Here is an 18,594-nt window from a genome sequence, read left to right as displayed (position 1 = left end):
GCTGTTGCTTATTCAAGACCACAGATCCCAGAAGCAGCAAGTTGGAGTTTGATCCCAAACATGTTTTTAACCATAATATTCTATAGCCCAAAACAGCGTCAAGCAGAGGATACACCTTCACTCTGCTTCTAGAATGCTCTGGAATGCGGGTTGTTTCTGAAGTAGAGGAGGGGATGGCAAACTGCAGGCTTTAGGTCAGATCTGGCTGCCACCTGTGTCTGCATGGCACGTTCGAGGGTGCCGGGACTGTAAACCCAGTCCAAGCGGAGACTGCCCCTCCCTGACCGGTGGCCACCCTTCCCCACTGCTCAGAATCGGGGCTCGTCCCATCTCCACCTGGGACTCCGCCAGTTGCCGAGCCCATGGCTAGCTGTCCAACCTGAGACTGAGGACATGCCACGTGTCACTGGGGTGCAGCGAAACTGGACACAGTAGCTGTCCCCCAGCCCACCAGGACTCTCTTGTAGCACTGGTCACTCCTGGTCTTGGAATGTATCCAGCGGGTGATAAATGGGCTCAAAGCATACCTACCACCTGGGCAGCACTTCCCAGGCTAAAGGGCAGGGAGAGCTTTTTCTCTTGTTACAGAAACATTTACATAATATTCTTGGGTTTACCTCTTGTCCTGCCAAGCCTAAAATATTGACTCTCTGTCCCTGGACATAAACAAAAAGTTTATCAGCCCCTGCCCAAGGGAGTACGTGGGGGCCACACAGAAGCATGTCAGTGGAATGTTTCGTAAAATGTGCAAGTAAGTCATGGATGTACAAACTTGGCTCAGCTTCAGTCACTTCTGTTCATCTACTGAGCCCTGCGCTGAGGTTTGTAGGATGACACAGGAGTCTTGGCTGAGAGTTCAGTTGGTGAGAAGTGACCTCTGCTGGTCAGGGGAGTGCATGAACAGCACCCCGGCCCCCCTCCCCTCCTCGCCGAGGGAGGATCCCAAATGCGGGGAACTTGGAAAACTGACATTGTCTTCTCCATTTTTTTTTTTTCTGATCTAGCACTTAAGACTTTAATAGATGTTAATGTTCTTTTTTTTAAGATTTTATTTATTTATTTGACAGACATTTATTTGACAGATATTTATTTATTTGACAGAGAGAGAGGGAACATAAGCAGGGGGAGCGGGAGAGGGAGAAGCAAGCTTCCTGCCGAGCAGGGAGCCCGATGCGGGGGCTCCACCCCAGGACCCTGGGACCATGACCCGAGCCGAAGGCAGATGCTTAACTACTGAGCCACCCAGGCGCCCCGGATGTTAATGTTCTAATTTCAACAAGATTCCAAACTATAATGGTAGCTACACACTCACATGAGCTGTAGAGGGAGATGTAGGCTGAAAAAGATGCTGGAGTACCTCTTTCCCAGCCTGCGGAGCCCCAGACAGGTCAGGGACATATAGGGGTTCATGTGTGATGAACTTGGATGAGTTTTGTGGGAAGGTGTTGGAGGGGATTTTAGTGAGATCTGCTGGTGTGTTAGGCCCTGGGGCGCAGAGCAGAGGTGGGGGACCTGCATTCCACCTTGGGCTGGTGGGGAGAGAGGATTTCCATGGAACTGTTGGAAGCTTACCCTGCAGTCTCTCTCTGATTGAGGGGGTATGGGCTGTGACCATTGACTCCCTCCCAGAAGTCTGCAGCTGCCCTGATTAGCTTGGTACTCATTAGCAGCATGGCTGCTTAAATTAATTAAAACTAAATGAAATAAAAATTCAGCTTTCCAGTCACACTGGCCACTTGTCAGTTGCTCGTTGGCCACACATGGCTGGTGGCCTATTGAAATGGACAGGGAGGAAATCTGTCCAGCATCTCAGAAAGTTCTGTGGGTGGCACATATCCGCTTTGGACACAGGGGGGGTTTGCTCTTTGAATTGGCCAGCCTTCTGGACTCTGCACCAACAGAGACACTCTGCCCTGCAAAACCCTTTATAGAAAAAGTTTCCTAACCCCTGGTTTTGAGAATGGATTTGGGGTGGGGGTGTGACAGGGAGGGACGGAGCCTGGAGGCCATTGTTGTGGTCCAGGCAAAGGCCTTGGAAGCTTGCACAGGGAGGAAAAGTGGACATGGCTGGGAAATATTTTGGAAGTACATCACACAGGATTTATCCATGAATTATATACAAAGGGCAAGGTACCGGGTATCCAGTGTGGCTGCAAAGCTGGTGAGCTGTGTAGGAAGCCTGGTGAAGGATCTGTCTGGTTTAGTGACTTGTCTGTGGCTCCTGGAAGGCGGCCTGGACCCCTAATTGTGCCAGGACATTTGCAAGATGGGTGGATGGATGATGGATGGGTGAGAAGGGAGGAGAAGACTGGGGAGGGCTTTCCCCTGGGAAATCAAGAGATGGGCTTGGGAATGTTTCATTTTGCCTTTCTGACCTCCAGATGGAGATGTCACAGTGGCTGATAATGTACGAGTCTGGAGCTTGGAGGGAAGGTCAAGGGTTGACAGAAAGATGGGATTGATTCTGAAGCCAGAGGACTGGATGGGAGAGTTGGAGCTGTGGACTGAGGGCTGGGTCCTAGGCAGCCCACGTGGAGCTGGTGAGAGGCTGGGCAAGTGTGGCCAGTGTCACTGGAGGGAACCAGGGAACAGGTGTCTGGAAGCTGAAGAGGAACGTGTTGAGAGGACAGAGGAGACAGATCAAGTGGACCTGCCCTGGCCAATGCAGGTGTGGGGACCCTGACCTGGGCTGCTCAGTCTCCCTGTTAGCCTTTCCCTTGGCAGCACAGCCAAGGGAACCTGTGGAGTCTAGGTCATACACTGCTCACTTTGTCCAGACCTCCAGGGCCCAGCGGGAGGAACTGGCCTGTCCATGTTGTGCCACGAGAGTGTCCCAGCCGTGGAGTCAGCCATGGATAGTAAAAGAACAGAAATGGTAATAACATGGGATCCGTGGAATGTGCAGTGTCCACTTCTGAAGTTTCTTTGGAAGTTCTTGAAGGGCAGGGATGGGGCTGGCACCGTGCTTTCAGCACCACGGACAGTGCCCCGCCCATCAGGCCCCTCCAGAACCCTTCCTGATGGATGAATCCCACCCACACTGTGACTTTAGGACCAGCTCTACCAAGCTGTTCCTGATGAGTGTTTGTATCTTCCTCCGCAGCTGGTCTTAAAAAATGAGATGTATAGCAGGTACCGTGCTGGGCACCTGGGGCATGCTCTGAGAAGGCAGGGAGTGCTGGGATCCCGGGTGGGCATGGGGATCCTGTATCAGGATCTGGGGTTTCAGGGACCGTTGCGTTTGAGTCAGGCATCCAAGAAGAGTGCCCCCACCCCTGTCTGAATGCCTCAGTTTCCCCTGGTGGTGAGGCCCCCTGGGAGGATGGAGGTGAGGAGCTGGAGGCCAGAGTCTGAGGCAGAGCTGAGCCCGACTGTGGCAGTCCTGAGGGGGCAGACACCGGGGTTCCTCCATCATCTTTTCCTGCAGCACTCGCGGGCTGGGAACTGGGGGGGGGGGGCGGAGGTCTCACCAGGGAGCTAAATGGAAAGGAATTGAGGCAGAGTACTTGGGGGTGTCAGTGGGATAGGTGGTGCAGTGATGATCAGTAGAACTTGAGCCGGATGAAGGGAGAAGTGAAAAGGGAGTGTTCATGGACTGGGAGAAGGCCGAGGGGTAGACAGGCTCAGGAATGGTGCTCAGGGAGCAGCAGGAAGGAGAGGGGACGGGCACGGGGCTCTGGGCAGGCTGACCCTTCCGCAAACCTGGGCCTCCCTGCCTCCCGTACCACCTGCGGGGACCTCCATGTCAGGGGCCAGGGCTGTGGAAAACCAGACCTGTAAAGTCAATAGCTGCTGAGTTACTCATCTTTTTGTTACTTCCCATTTAAACCTTGCAACAATCCCATGAGGGACTGTTGGTGTTTGTCAGATGTCACATGTGGGTAAATGGAGGCACCAGGGTTTTAGTAATTTACCAGGATCCCGGTGCAGGGGCTGATGGGAGCCTGGGCAGGTCTCATTACAAAACCTGTGATGGCCACCATCCCCAGGTCAGGCGGGAGCAGGAACTTTGGCACCACCTGTTGAGTGGGAAAAGGGACAGCATTATCTGTGCTCTTGAAATTCCCTCCTCCCCTCCCGTCCCTCCCCATCCTCCCCTACTTCCCCCCTCCCCCTGTCTACTTCTGACAGTTCCATTGACCTCTGAACTCACAAGAAGTCAGGTCTGTATTTGAAACGTCCCCTCTGTACCCTGCTCCTATTCACAATCCTACCCAGCCCAAGCTGCTTTAACTGTCCTCGCTCCCATCCACCCCAGCCAGAGGAAGAATGGCTTGTGAATGCTCTGTTTTGCCTTTGAACCCAGCCAAGATGCCGTCCACATCCAGAGGTGAAGAAGCAGACGCCGCTGGCAACCTCCCGCCGACCACCGACGAACCCTCTCAAGCCTTAGCTGGGTCTGACTCCCTGGACAGTCCTCCCAGACCCCTGGAGAGATCCGTGGGCCAGCTCCCCAGCCCCCCGCTGTTGCCCACCCCACCGCCCAAGGCAGGCTCCAAAACCACGAAAAACGTCACAGGTGGGTCCTCATGTATACATCCTTCCATTCATTCATGCAAACCTTCATCCTGGTGGGGTGCCCACCGCAGGCTGGTTCTCACCCTTTGCTTTTGTGGTCAGGGTTCTGGGCAGGTCCAGGGGAGCAAAACGGGAGACAGGAGAGCAGTTCTTAGCAGGGAGCTCTGGTTGTCAGGAGCAGAACCCTCGGGCTCCCTCGAGCAAATGGGGCAGTCTGTTGGCAGGAGTCAAAAGTGTCTTCTAGAACCTGAATGCAGAAGATGCAGCCAGCCCCCAGGATGAGGATTTTGTCTGTCTGTCTATATGTCTGGATGTTCAGGTGTCCTTCTGTTTCCTACTCTTTCTCCCTCTCCCCTTCCTTCCCCACTCTGTCCCCACCTCTCACTTTCACAGTCTCTGCTCATCTCTGTTTCACCACGTCTCCCCAGTGAGCTCCATCCTGCAAGGCAGAGCCAGAGATAAATTCTGGCCTATAGGGTGGTGATCAGAGAGGGGAGCACGGCTGGGGGGAGGCCCCCAAAAGCATCCACTTCCGTAGCTGTGGCCACACTGGCTGAATAATCCCAGGAAGTCGGAACATTCACCTTTGGAGTTTGGGCATTTCTTGTCCCATCACGGGTAGCAACAGGAGACATGGCTAGTCTTGGGGGGAAGCAGGCCATTACGTTCTTACGGTGACTGTTCTGAAATGTAAATCCTCACCTGTGGCCTCTGAGGGCAGCGGGCATGGAGAGGATGTGGACGGCAGACCTGAGCAGCTTTGACCTCCACCCGCCATACTGCTCCGTCCCTCTGGCTGGGCCACAAGGAGGCCCGAGTACACACCACGTGTTCCTAATGTGCGGGCCAGTCTCTCTGGGGTGGGGGTGGGGGGATGTGTGCCCGATTCACAGTTAAAGAGACAGAGGCTCGGGGGCTCCAAGCATCGTGTCCCAAGTCCCATAGCTAATGACACTCGACCCAAGTTCTGGGCTTGAGGCTTGTAACCCTCCCACTGCTCTTCCTGCTACGATATTCTTCCCCTTGCTTCACCCGGTCAGTGCCTGGGCATCTCTGTCCCTCCTTGAGGGGAGCTGTCCCCAACCCAACCCCATAGCAACATGCGTCTTGCCTTCTGGTATTTGCCACATCACTTCACCTTGCCCAGTGGGTTGAACCGTGTCCCCTCAAAATTCACATCTACCCGGAACCTCAGAACGTGGCCTTCTTTGGCAAAGGGTCTTTGCAGACATAATTACATCAGGAACAAGATGAAATCATCCTGCCTTCGTGTGGGCCCTAAATCCAATGAGAATGTCCTTACAAGAGACCCAAAAGGACACAGAAGGTGATGCGGAGGTGGAGACAGATTGGAGTGGCCTGTCTGCAAGCCAGGGTGCCAGGGGTCACCAGCGGCCACCAGGAGCTGGAGGGAGGCCTGGCATGTTTCTCTCTCAGCCCTCAGAAGGCTCCAGCCCTGCTGACACCTGGGTTTCAGACTTCTGGCCTCAGCAGCTATGAGAGAATGAAGTCCTGTTGTTCTGAGCTACCCAGTTGGTGGGACTTGGTGACAGCAGGCTAGGACCCCGCCGGACCCCACCAGATCCCAGACACCAGCCTAAGTCCCCACCTGGCGTATAGCAGGTGCTCAGCGAGTGTGTGTGGCTGCGATTGAAGGAGCAGATGCGTGTTCTGAGCCCGGCCTGCCTGTTTCTACATTTCTGGGAAGGAGTCCAAGCCTGCAGTGTGTCAGTGAGAGGGCTGCACAGATAAAGTTTTGAGCAGAATCAAACTGTCCTGCATCTTGTTACTGTTCTTATGATAATTTTCTTCTCCATCCACGGGGACCTGAAACAATTGGAAATCCATCTGATCAGGCAGCCTCCACCACGTTTTCTTCTGGCTCACGCATAATTTGTTCTGGTCCCTGGGTAACTCAGTAAGCCCCGAGATGTCCTGCCTCCCCTGTGCTTGGGACGGATCAGGCCTCAGGCTGCACGCGTTCCCCTACTGTGACTCCTCTGTCTGTTCTCACAGCCGAAATTCTGGGTCCCGAGGGCCTCACATTCGGTGCCTCTGACTTCCGCCCTCCCCTTCCCGGGAGCTCCAGAACCCCCAGTATGGGGGACTAATCTGGGGACTGGATTAGGAACAGGGAGAGCACAGGAAGGTGGTTTTGGTCTGGATCTCTTTTTAACAGCTGAGACCCCATTTTGGTACCTTTGTCTTCATTTTCTCCATTCTCCCTCTTTTTCCTTCTCCTTTGGGGGAAATGTTTGCTTTAGCATGTGAGCGCTAGGTGGCAGCAGAGGACAAAGTCCCCTTACCTGGGCTTAACTGGGACCCAGCTGGACAGCATGCACAAGCGGAGTCCCCACGGGGCTCTTTCTTGTCTCGACGGTGCCCCCAGCCTCCACCAGAGGTCAGGGACTCGTCTCCCCCGCCCCCAGGCCCACTCACAGACTTGCCTTGCTGGGTCTGAATGGTGTTTAATTTGTTTTAATGGGTTGCCAACATTTTAAACATTCAAATGTGTGTGTTAAATATTAACATGTGTCAAACATGTAACTTTTACCTGTAATCCAAATTTTTGGCTCTTCTTGAAGTCTTCCTCTCTGGCAGCCCCCTGAGTCCCACCAGCCCATTAAGGTGAGCTGGTGCTTTTGTGTTTGCTGGAACCCTCGCCCCCTGTTTGTATGAACTGCATGAGGCTCATTGACTCACCTGTGTCACCTGCCTGGACCCAGGACCCATGTGAGTTAACCCCCTCAGGGCAAAGCTTCCCCTGCCCAGCTGGGGGACAGTTGTCCCTCTGTAAGGGGGTCCTGCGGCCTCTGCCAACTACACTTAAAGGTGTTCCAATCCCGGCCCCTGCCACACCCTGGAGGCATAACTTGGAGTTGGCTTTGGAGCCTGGTTGCTCACTTGAGACACGGGAGCGGTAAGAGGTGCCCTAGGCAGGCTGGATGAGGTGGGCCAGGCTGGACGAGGCGGGCCAGGGCAAGTGCTTGGTGGAGCGGCATGTGGGAAGCACTTAGAGTCCAGGCTGAGTGAGCCCAGGCAAGCCATGTCACCTCCCTTTCCCTGGGCTGGTGGGCCCTTCCTAGCAAGTGTAGAGGGAGGATTCCAGGCAATGGCAGAGCATCACGCGCTCGGGAGGTGATCCCCATGATGAGCAGGGGCTGCCCTAGGAGGGGTGGAGCTGGCAGAGTGTAGAGAACTAGAATGGTTCTGGGGGCCACACTCGGGATGGGGCCCTCGTCTGCTCTGCCCTGCATATGGCTGGTACCGTCTCATCCCTTGGGTGTCAGATCAGATGGCCCTTCTGCTGAGAGGCCTCGCCTGAGCTCCGTAGCCCAGGCCACCTGCTCCCCATCTCAGGTGTGCTCAGCCCACCTGCCTGGCTCAGCTCTCCCTAAAATTCTTGTGTTGGCTTTCTGTCTGCTTTTCCTCTCCTGGTTTCATCCGGCCAGCCTCGAGGCCCATCGAGGGCAAGGCCTGGGCTGTTTGGTGTTATCTGGCTATGCTCACAGAAGCAGGTGCTTGTGAAGAAAGAAATCACCTGTTTCAATGAGACTTAGTTTTTCTTCTAGTTGTGCATATGTGGTTTGTTGCTGTTGTTTGTTTTTTATTGACACTGTCCACGTTCTAGGATTACATCAGAAAGGCTTTGTCTTTGAGGGAGTGGTTTAGATCTGTGTGTGTGTCTCTCTCCCTGTTGAGGCTAAAAAGGGAGTTGATTTATTTGTACCCAGTCAAACAAATTGGGGGAGCCTGGAGGCTGCCTCTGCGGAGACATGTTTGGGAGCGACATGTTACAGGTGCCAGGCCCCACCCCAGCAGCTGGGCTCCTGCTGGCCCTGTCAGGGAGCTCTTGGCCCACTTTACACATAAGAAGGCTGAGGCTTCAAGAGTTCAGGGGACTTGCCTATGGGGGTCTTCCAGCTGGTAAGTAGCAGATGGAGCCTGGAGGCCAGATCTGTGTAATGAAAAACTCATGCTTTCTGCCTCCCTGAGCACCTGACGCCATGCAGGACTTGGAGTGAACACTCAGGAAATATCTGTTAGGGAGGGAAGCCTCACCTTTTTAGGATGGACTTGAGCAAATCTCTTCTGAGTCTTCAGACTCATTTCATGTAAATGGATGCCTGTTGCACACGCATCAAGTGCCAGGCCCGGGGATACAGCAGGCATAGGCCCTGCCCAGAGGTGCACAGTCAGGTGAGAAGAGCGGACCTGATGAAGTAATTCATTCCAAGTGGGAGGAAAGGGGTGTTCAGGGTTGCCTTGAGTCCTACGGGCAGGTATGGTGGGCTCTGCACAAGGGTGGGGATTCACAGAAGGTCTCCCTGATGAAGTGAGATTGGTACAGACAGGGGAGGGGAAAAGCATTGCAGGCAAAGGGAACAGCCTGTGCAAAGGCTCAGAGCAGAGTGTGGTTCCCTCAAGGATTGGAAAGATCCTCCTGTTGTAGAGCCAAGAGAGCTTGGTGGGGATAATGGAGATGAAGCCAGAGAACCGAGCAGGGCAGCCTACAGGGCCCAGGCCAAGAGCCCAGATGCTGTGCCGAGGAGAAGGGGAGAGGCTCGCTTTCCCAAAAGCTCCCACTCGGTGAGGTACAGGGAGAGGGTTGGAGGAGATGTGGAGAAGCAGGGACCATGGTGGTCCAGGCTGAGTAACCCCTGCAGACCCTGCAGAGCTGGGGGGATTGTGCTTGTTTCCACGATAGGAAGTGTGGCTTCGGGAAGCCAAATCTGTAGCAGAGCGTCAGGAAGGAGGGCGTTCTGTGCCTGAGACCTTGCAGGGAGCCTATAGAGCTCAGCTCCCGGGGTTGGAGGCTGGAGGGCCCGTGGATGGAGCTGGACAGAGGTGAGCCCTGTCTCTGGCTCTGGGCGCAGGGGACCGGGCACAACGTCTGGAACAGGGTGTGAGGGTCCCCCGGCCAGGGGGCTGTGTCCTCTGCTCTCGGGCTCCTGTCTTTCTGCAGAGTCCTTCCTCCCGGCTCCCAGAGACTTACATTCTCGTTGGTCCCTCTCACGCTCCAGGCCAGCCTGCGCTCTTCCAGGGCCCTGGCGGGAAGAGTGCTGACCCTCCCCTCCGAGGACAGCTTTCCACGCCCACGGGGTCCCCACATCTCACCACTGTCCACCGGCCGCTGCCCCCCAGCCGTGTCATTGAGGAGCTGCACAGGGCACTGGCCACCAAGCATCGCCAGGACAGGTGAGGCCCTCTCCCTGCCGGTAAGGAGACCTGTGTGCCCGAATCCCCATCAGCCTTGTGGTGTACCCTGTGTAGTCACGGGGCCCCCGGACTGGGCTCCGTGCATTGCTGTCACTGTCCTGAAATTGTTAATTTTTGGACAAGAGCCCCACTTTTTTACTTCGCACCGGGCTCTGGTCTTGGCTGCCCCATTCTGGGAGAGGACGTTCACGGGTGGGAGCCTGGCCCCAAAGCCCCTGCCTTTCTCCCCGGGGGACCGAGCGCCCGTGGAAGAGAAGTAGCTGTCACGCTGTCCCAGGCCCTGAAGACTTTGAGTTTCCATTAGCAGGAGGACAAAGCCTGCTCCTGAAGCTTACTCTTTTATCTTTGACCTCACGTGGCCATAGAGAAAGAGAAGTGATCGATGGAGGGCAAAGCAGCCCGCTGACGGGGCGCACGTAGGGCTTGGCAGAAGCCCTGCGAGCGCAGTGCCCTTCCCGGTTCCCGGGGAGTGCCGGGGCCGCACCCGTGCCGTGCGCAGCGTGGCCGGCTTCCCACGCGCCTGCCGCCGCGCCTCGGGACCGCGCATGCGCCCTCTGGGGCTGCTCGTCCTGCGCGTTCAGGACAGAAGCTGGGCGCCGCACGCAGTTGGGGACCACCTTTGCAGCATCCTCCCAAGCCCCCAGGCCGGTTTTGCTGGGTCCTGCGGGGAAGCGGACCGCGCGTAACCCCAACTGTCTTCTGATTCAGTTTTCCAGGAAGGGACAGTAAAGCGTCCCCCAAGAAGCGGGTGGACGTCCGCCTGTCGAGAACGTCCAGCGTGGAGCGGGGTAAGGAGAGGGAGGAGGCCTGGAGCTTTGACGGGGCCGCGGAGAGCAAGCGCGCTGCCGCCAAAGGGTCTGAGGAGAACAAGGAGAACTTGATCGTGAATTCGGAGCTCAAGGACGACCTGCTGGTGTATCAGGATGAAGAGGCGCTGAACGACTCCATCATCTCTGGTGAGGCGAGGCCGGAGCCCGCGGGGTGCGGGGTGCGGGGCCCCGGTGGAGGCGGTGCTCCCCCCGGCTGGGGCGGGGGCCTGCACCTCTGAGGATGAGCAGGGGCGCCCGCAGACGGGCCCGGGGCCGGGACTAGGAGATGCTGAGTGAGCCCGTTTTATTTTGGTAACTGCATGTTGATTTCCGTGTGTTTTTGAAAACACATAAAAGAGGCTCCGTGAGTAACTTTGAGAGCGTCGCTGCTTAGGAAGACACGGCAGAAAGTTGTACAGCTGGTACTCGGAGGTCCAGCGTTTGGAAAATAGAGCAGAAATTGCCGCCAGGAAAGCTAGATGAGGTGAAGGGAGGGGGAGAAGGAGCCGGCGGCCATCCCTGGCGCAGTGCCTGCTTGTGTGGGAACGCATGTGCCCCAGGCCGTCGGAAGCCCAGCTCCAGGCCTGTCCTCACCGCCTGCTCCGAAGGTCAGAGTAACCGTTCCGTCCTACCTCGAGGACTCAGGCTCAGGGAGTTAGAGCATCGCAGGGCCCGTGGTGAAGGGAGAGGAGGTGCAGGCCAGGCCAAGCGAGCCCGGGGAGGGTGCAGGCTGTGCTGAGTGCCGGCGCCTTGCCGGGGGCTCAGTCTCATGCTGGCACCACCGTGGGCAGAGAACTCTGGGTGGAGGCACCAGGGACCCAGCCAAGCAAGCTGCTTCTTCCTTGGGTGTCGGGTGGCAAATGGGGAAGGGGCTGACGTTGACCTTGGTCCTGGCTGGTCCTGAAGGGATGTGAGCATCAGCCACCGTGACCAGGTGGACGGAGCTCAGGCTTAGCAGCTCTGGCTGTCAGCCTTCCTGTCCCCTTGCATACTTCTGAGCCTTTTCCACCCCGGCCAGCGAGGCATTTCTAGGGGTGGGTGCCATAGCGTGTGAGGAGCACCAGCGTTCTGTGCATTGGGAAGAGGCTGACTTTGATCACTGAGCCAGAAACTTGGAGCCAGCCGTTGGCCGAGGGACTCTGGATGTGTCAGAGGAGCCTGCAGCCTGTGGACTTTCCCAAGCTTACCCAGCCCCAGAACTCTCTTCCTTGAACACCTGTCAGCCTCTGAGGGATGGGGTCATGCGGGGCATGTCTGAGAACGGCGGGTGAAAACGAGGATGCCAGGCTGGTGCAGGTGCCCCCAGGCTCAGCACCAGTGATGCTGGGTGATTCTCTGGGGGGAGGGCTGCCCTCTGCCTTGGAGGGTGTTTAGTGGCACCTCTGGCCTCTACCCCCCTGGACCATGCTCCCTCCAGCTCTAGGGGTGGATCTTGTCTGCTTCTTCGGCTGCTGGCGGCTCCAGGCTCTCCTGGGCTTGGCAGCTGCTTCCCCCAGTCTCTGTCTCCGTGGTCACATCCCTTTCTCCTCTGCACCCTGGGCCCTCTCCCTCATCCCATCCAAGTACTAACCAGGCCCCATCCCACTTGGCTACCACGATCAGGCGAGCTAGAGCATGTCCAGGGTGCTATGGCCATAGACATGCCCTCTCCTTTTCTTACAGGGACACTAGTCATTGGATTTAGGGCCCATCTGGATAATCTTGGATGACTCTCCTCATTTTGACATCCTTAATTACATCTAGGAAGACAAATTGCATCTTTTTTCCAAATAAGGTCACATTCACAGATACAGGGTACACGTTTCTTTTGCGGCCACCATTCCACCTTCTCCAGCCACTCCCGATGGCATAACATGCTCCTCACTGAGCCACTGTGGTCTAATGGGAGCAGGGAGGGTAGAACTCCTAGAAACACTGTTGCTAACGTGCGCAGGCTCACGGCCAAGCTGCCTGGGAATGTGCTGCACTTGCAAACCCTGAGCAGAGCATCCTCGCCTCGGTCCCCTCCCCCGTGCACACCAGTGTTCTGGGTTCATGAGCGAGGCCTCACGTTCAACCCTAAGAACATCCTGCTGTGGGCTGGGCTTGTTGCACACACCATCAGGAATATCTGGAGATTCCAGTCTTCTACAAATTGAGCCTCTGGGTGCTCCTCCCACGTGCCTGATACGGGGTTCCCAAAGCATGGAAATCCAGTGTGGAAAGTGGTTTCCTTGCTTTTACACATTCTCCTATGTGTTCGTGATTCTCTCCAAGTTAAGAACCTCTCAGATAAATCACTTGGAGGAAAAAATTCTATTTTGGTTCTAGAAAAAGTCTAGAAGTGTTACTTTTGGAAGGACTGTTACTTCAGTGGGAAAGGCCCATGAACGTATTCTTTGCCTGGTGGGGTGATGGCGGCAAGGATCAGCTATTTGCTTCTCTTGGGTTCAAGAGGTTTTGCGGGCATTGGCCTGTGCCATGTGAACAGTCCAAAGATGTGTCACCCTGGATTCTCTGATGAGGTGGCATCCTATGCATCAATGTTAGAATTTCATTTCTAAGAGCTGGTGGTGGCCTCATCCAAGGCAGGTTACCTTGTGAATCAGCTGGAAGGCTGTCCTACCTGACTAGTTGTAGTGAGAAATGTATCTGTTGTACTCTGAGTCTGACAGTTGGATTTCTGTGCAGAGCAAATAAAATGTCTTGGCCAACACAGCAAGATGTGTGACAGACCACGTGTGATGTTTCGTGCCAGCCTGCAGCGTGCACAGGTACCTTCACAGGTGTGTGCAGTCAGTGCTGGGTAAAAACGGGACACCAAGAACGTTCTCAGGCTCCTCAAAGGTGCATTTTTAAGATTTAATTTTTTTTAAAGATTTTATTTATTTATTTGAGAGAAAGAGAATGAGAGATAAGAGAGCATGAGAGGGAAGAGGGTCAGAGGGAGAAGCAGACTCCCCGCCGAGCAGGGAGCCTGATGTGGGACTCGATCCCGGGACTCCAGGATCATGACCTGGGCCGAAAGCAGTCGCTTAACCAACTGAGCCACCCAGGCTCCCTAAGATTTAATTTTTTAAAAGCAGTTGTAGGTTCTCACAGGAAAATTAGAGAAAGTTACAGAGACTTCCATGTGCATCCCCAGCCCTACACCTGCCTAGCCTCCCTGATACCAGCATCACTCACCAGAGTGATGCCTTTGTTACAAATGATAAACCTACACTGACCCCTTTTCCCCGGAGGGTTCACTCTTGATGTTGTGCCTTCTGTGTGTTTAGACAAATGTACAATGACTTGTGTTGATCATAGCATTCATTCGCCGCTCCAAAAATCCTCCGTGCTCCCCCTGTTCATCCCTCCCATCCCCACAACCACTGATCTTTTTATTGTCTGTAGTTTTACTTTTCAAGAATGTCCTATAGTTGGAATCATATAGTGTGTATCCTTTTCAGTTGGGCTTCTTTCACTTAGTAATGTGCAGTTAAGTTTTCCTCCATGTCTTCACGGCTTGCTAGCTCATGTCTTTTTAGTGCTGAGTAATATTCCATTGTCTGGATGGACCATGGTTTATCCATCCCCTACTGAAGGACATCTTAGTTCCTTCCAAGTGTTGGCGATTATGAATAAAGCTGCTATAAAAACCCATGTGCAGTTTTTCATGTGGACATGATTTTCACCTCCTTTGGGTAAATACCAAGGAGTGAGATTGCCAGATTGGTATGGTCAGACTATGGCTAGGTTTGTAAGCAACCATCAAGCTGTCTTCTAAAGTGGCTGTGCCATTTTGCATTCCCGGCGGCATGAATGAACTCTTGCTGCTCCACATCCTCGCCAGCGTCTCGTGTCGTCAGTGCTCTGGATTTTGGCCTTTCTCGGAGCTGTAGGGTGCTATCTCACTGTTCTAATTTGCATTTCCCTGAAGACCTATCATGTGGAGCATCTCTCTGTATGCTCACTTGCTGCCTGTGTATCTTTGGTGGGGTGTCAAGGTTTTGGACTCATTTCTTATCAGGTTATCTGTTTTCTTAGCTCTTCTTTTAAGAGCTCTTTATATTTTGGATCACAGTCCTTTATCAGATGTAACTTTTGCACATATTTCTCCCAATCTGTGTCCGGTCTTATTTTCTTGACATTGTCTTTCACAGAGCAGAAGTTTCTAATGGAGTCTAGCTTATTATTTTTGTCGTGGATTGTGCTTTGGGCAATGTATCGAAAAGGACATCACCATACTCAACCTCACTTAGGTTTTCTCATGTTATCCTCTAAGAGTTTTATAGCTTGGAATTTTACATTTAGGTGTGTGACCTATTCTGTGAAGGTTATATAGTCTGTGTCAAGATTTATTTTTTTTAACATGTGACTGTCCAGGTCTAGCTAATTTGCTAATTAAAATTTACTTAATTTAGAATTTTTGTGTTTCATTTAAATTTAGCATAAACATTTACAATTTAACAATTTAGCATTTTTAAACTTTTTTTTTTTTTTAAGTAGGCTCCACATCCAGCATGGGCTTGAACTCATGACCCCTGAGATCAAGACCTGAACTGAGATCAAAGGTCAGACGCTTAACCAACTGAGCCCCCCGGGCGCCCCTAAAACTTATTTAACAGCTTAAATAATTGTTCCTAATATATCATTGAGGATTTTTGCATCTGTGTTCATTGGTCTGTAGTGTTTTTTCTTCCTGTAATGTCTTTGTCTGGTTTTATTAGGGTAATGCTGGCCTCAGAATGAGTTAGCATCCTATCCTCAGCTTCTGTCCTCTGAAAGAGATTGCACAGAATTGGTATAATTTCCTTAAAATTTCAACAGATTTCACCAGTAAACTCATCTTAGCCTAGTGCTTTCTGTTTGTAAGGTTATTAATTATTGATTCAATTTATTTAATAGATATAGGCCTGTTCAGATCATCTGTTTATTCTTGTGATTTTGGACAGATTGTATCTTTCAAGGAATTGGTCCATTTCCTCCAGGTCATGCAATTTGTGGGAATGGAGTGATTCGTAGTATTTCTTTATTCTTTTAATGTCCATGGGATCTATAATGATGTTCTTTCTTTCATTTCTGATATTAGTAATCTGTGGCCTCTTTTTTTTCTTAGTTATCTTGGCTGGAGGCTAATCACTTTTATTGATCTTTTCAAGGAACCAGCTTTTGGTTTCATTGATTTTTCTCTATTGATATTTTGAATATCACAGATTTCTGCTCCCTTATTTCCCTCCTTCTTCTTACTCTGGATTTAATTTGTTCTTCTTTTTCTAGTTTCCTAAGGTAGAAATTTGGATTACTGATTTTAGATCTTTTCTAATCCATGCATTCAATGCTATAAGTTTCCCTCTAAGCTCTTTTACCATATCCCAGAAATTTTTATAAGTTGTGTTTTCATTTTCATTTAGTTCAAAATATTTTAAAATTTTTGCTGAGATCTCTTTTTTGACTCATGTATTGTTTAGAAGTGTGTTATTTAACCTCCATATATATTGGGATTTTCCAGTTGCCATTCTGTTACTGCTTACTGGTTTAACTGCATTGTTTTTTGAGAGCAGACATTATATGATTTGTATTCTTTTAAATTTGTGAGGGTTTGTTTTATGGCCCAGAATGTGGTGTATTTTGGTGAATGTTCCATGTGACCTTGAGAACAATGTGTATTCTGCTCTTGCTGGATGAAGTAGTCTATGGGTGTCAGTTATACCCAGTTGGTCGTCAGTGCTGTGGGGTTCAACCAAGTCCTTACTGATTTTCCATTCCTGGATCTGCCCGCTTCTCAGATAAGGGTGTTGGAGTCTCAGTTATGATAGTGTGTTAATCTACCCATCCTTGCAGTTCTATTTTTGTCAAATAGTTTGACGTGCTGTTGTTAGGTGCACACTTGTTAAGAACTGTTATGCATTCTTTGAGAATCGGCCCCTTTATCATATGGAATGCCCTTCCTTATCTCTGACAACCTTCCTTGCTTTGAAATCTGCTCTTCTAAAATTAATGTCGTTATTCCTGTTTTCTTTTGATTCGTGTTATCATGGTATATTTCTCTCCATCCATTTATTCTTAATCTCTGTCTGTCTATATCTAAAGTAGTTTCTTTAAACAATGTAGAGTTGAGTCTTGTTTTTTGATCCACTCTGACAATCTCTGCCTTTTAATTGGTGTATTTAGGCCATTGATATAGTTGGATTAATATCGACCATATTTGTTACTGTTTTCTATTTATTGCCCTTATTCTTTGTTCTTCTATTCTACCATTTGTGGTTTTATTTTTTTGTATCCTTTTAATTCCAATATAGTTAATATATAGTGTTATATTAGTTTCAGGTATACAGTATAGAGATTCAGCACTTCCAGACATCACCGGGTTCTCATCACCACAAATGCACTCCTTAATCTCCATCACCTGTTTAACCCACATCCCCATCCACCTCCCTCCTGGTAACCATCGGTTTGTTCTCTATAGTTAAAAGTCTGTTTCTTGCTTTGTCTCTTTTCTTTCCTTTGTTCATTTATTTTGTTTCTTAAATTCCACACATAAGTGAAATCATATGGTATTTGTCTTTTTCTGACTTATTTCACTTAACATTATACCTCCTAGCTCCATCTATTTTGTTGCAGATGGTAAGAAAGATTTCATTCTTTTTTATGGCTGAATAATATATATTGTATGTGTACACCACTTCTTCTTTATTCATCTGTTGCTGGACATTGACCTGCTTCCATAGTTTGGTTATTGTAAATAATGGTGCAGTAACATGAGGATGCATGTATCCTTTCAAATATAGTATTTTTGTATTCTTCGGGTAAATACTCTGTAGTGCGATTACTGGATCATATGGTAGCTCCATTTTTAATTTTTTGAGGACCTTCCATAGGGTTTTCCACAGTGGCTGCAACAGTTTGCATTCCCACCAACAGTGCACAAGGGTTCCTTTTTCTCCACATCTTCACCAACAATTATGTTTTTTGATTTTAGCCATTCTGACAGGTGTGAGGTGAAATCTAGTGGTTTTGATTTGCATTTCCCTGTTGATGAGTGATGTTGAGCATCTTTTCATGTGTCTGTTGGCCGTCTTTATGTCTTTTTTGGAAAAAATGTCTCTGTCTTCTATTTATTTCTTAATTGGATTGCTTTCTTGGTGTTGGGTTGTATAAGTATATATTTTAGATACTAATCTTTTATAAGGTATGTCATTTGCAAATATTTTCTCCCATTCAGTATGCTTTTACTTTTTATTGGTTGTTCCCTTTGCTGTGCAGAAGCTTTTTATTTTGACGTAGTCCTAAAAGTTTATTTTTGCTTTTGTTTCCCTTGCCTCAGGAGACCTATCTAGAAAAACGTTGGTATGGCTGATGTCAGAGAAATTAGTGCCTGTGCTCTCTTCTAGGATTTTTATGCTTTTAGGTCTCACATTTAGGTCCCTAATTCATTTTGAGTTTATTTTGTGTATGGTGTAAGAAAGTGGTCCAGTTCCAGTCTTTTGCATGTAGCTGTTCAGTTTTCCCAACACCATTTGTTGAAGGGACTCTTTTTTTCTCATTGTATATTCTTGCCTCCTTTGTCAAAGATTGACCATATAATTGTGGGTTTATTTCTGGGTTTTCTTTTCTGTTCCACTGATTTGTGTGTCTATTTCTGTATGAGTTCCATACTGTTTTGATTACTGCCTCTTTGTAATATATCTTGAAATCTGGAATTGTGACGCATGCAGCTTCATTTTTCTTTTTCAAGATTGCTTTGGCTATTCGGGGTCTTTTGTGGTTCCATACAAACTTTAGGACAGTTCTGGTTCTGTGAAAAATGCTGTTGGTATTTTGATAGGGATTACATTAACTCTGTAGATTGCTTTGGGTAGTATGGACATTTTAACAATATTTGTTCTTCCAATCTGTGAGCATGGAATGTCTTTCCATTTATTTTTGTCATCTTCAATTTCTTTCATCAGTGATTTTTAGTTTTTGGTATACAGGGCTTTCACCTCCTTGGTTAGGTTTATTCCTAGGTATTATCTTTGGTGTAATTGTAAATGGTATTGTGTTTTTTTTAAATTTCTCTTTCTGCTACATGATTATTTTTTTT

General features: G+C 50.4%; 1 protein-coding gene across 3 annotated transcripts in view; it reads left to right on the top strand.

Annotated features, from left to right (window-relative positions):
• PHACTR3 (phosphatase and actin regulator 3) overlaps nucleotides 1-18,594 on the top strand; it is a 227,879-nt gene that overhangs the window by 147,187 nt on the left and 62,098 nt on the right. For all 3 annotated transcript variants that reach the window (XM_073883990.1, XM_073883988.1, XM_073883989.1), the window contains 3 exons: nucleotides 4,307-4,519; nucleotides 9,543-9,717; nucleotides 10,447-10,694. In XM_073883990.1, coding sequence (XP_073740091.1) covers nucleotides 4,307-4,519; nucleotides 9,543-9,717; nucleotides 10,447-10,694 — 636 coding nt within the window. The remainder of the gene's footprint in view (nucleotides 1-4,306; nucleotides 4,520-9,542; nucleotides 9,718-10,446; nucleotides 10,695-18,594) is intronic.

The sequence above is a fragment of the Callorhinus ursinus genome, unplaced genomic scaffold (assembly GCF_003265705.2).
Source record: "Callorhinus ursinus isolate GAN/ISIS: 27379988/994484 unplaced genomic scaffold, GSC_fseal_2.0 scaffold53, whole genome shotgun sequence".
NCBI lineage: Eukaryota > Metazoa > Chordata > Mammalia > Carnivora > Otariidae > Callorhinus > Callorhinus ursinus.
The sequence above is the reverse complement of the archived record's forward strand: the minus strand, read 5'-3'. Positions and strand labels throughout refer to the sequence as shown.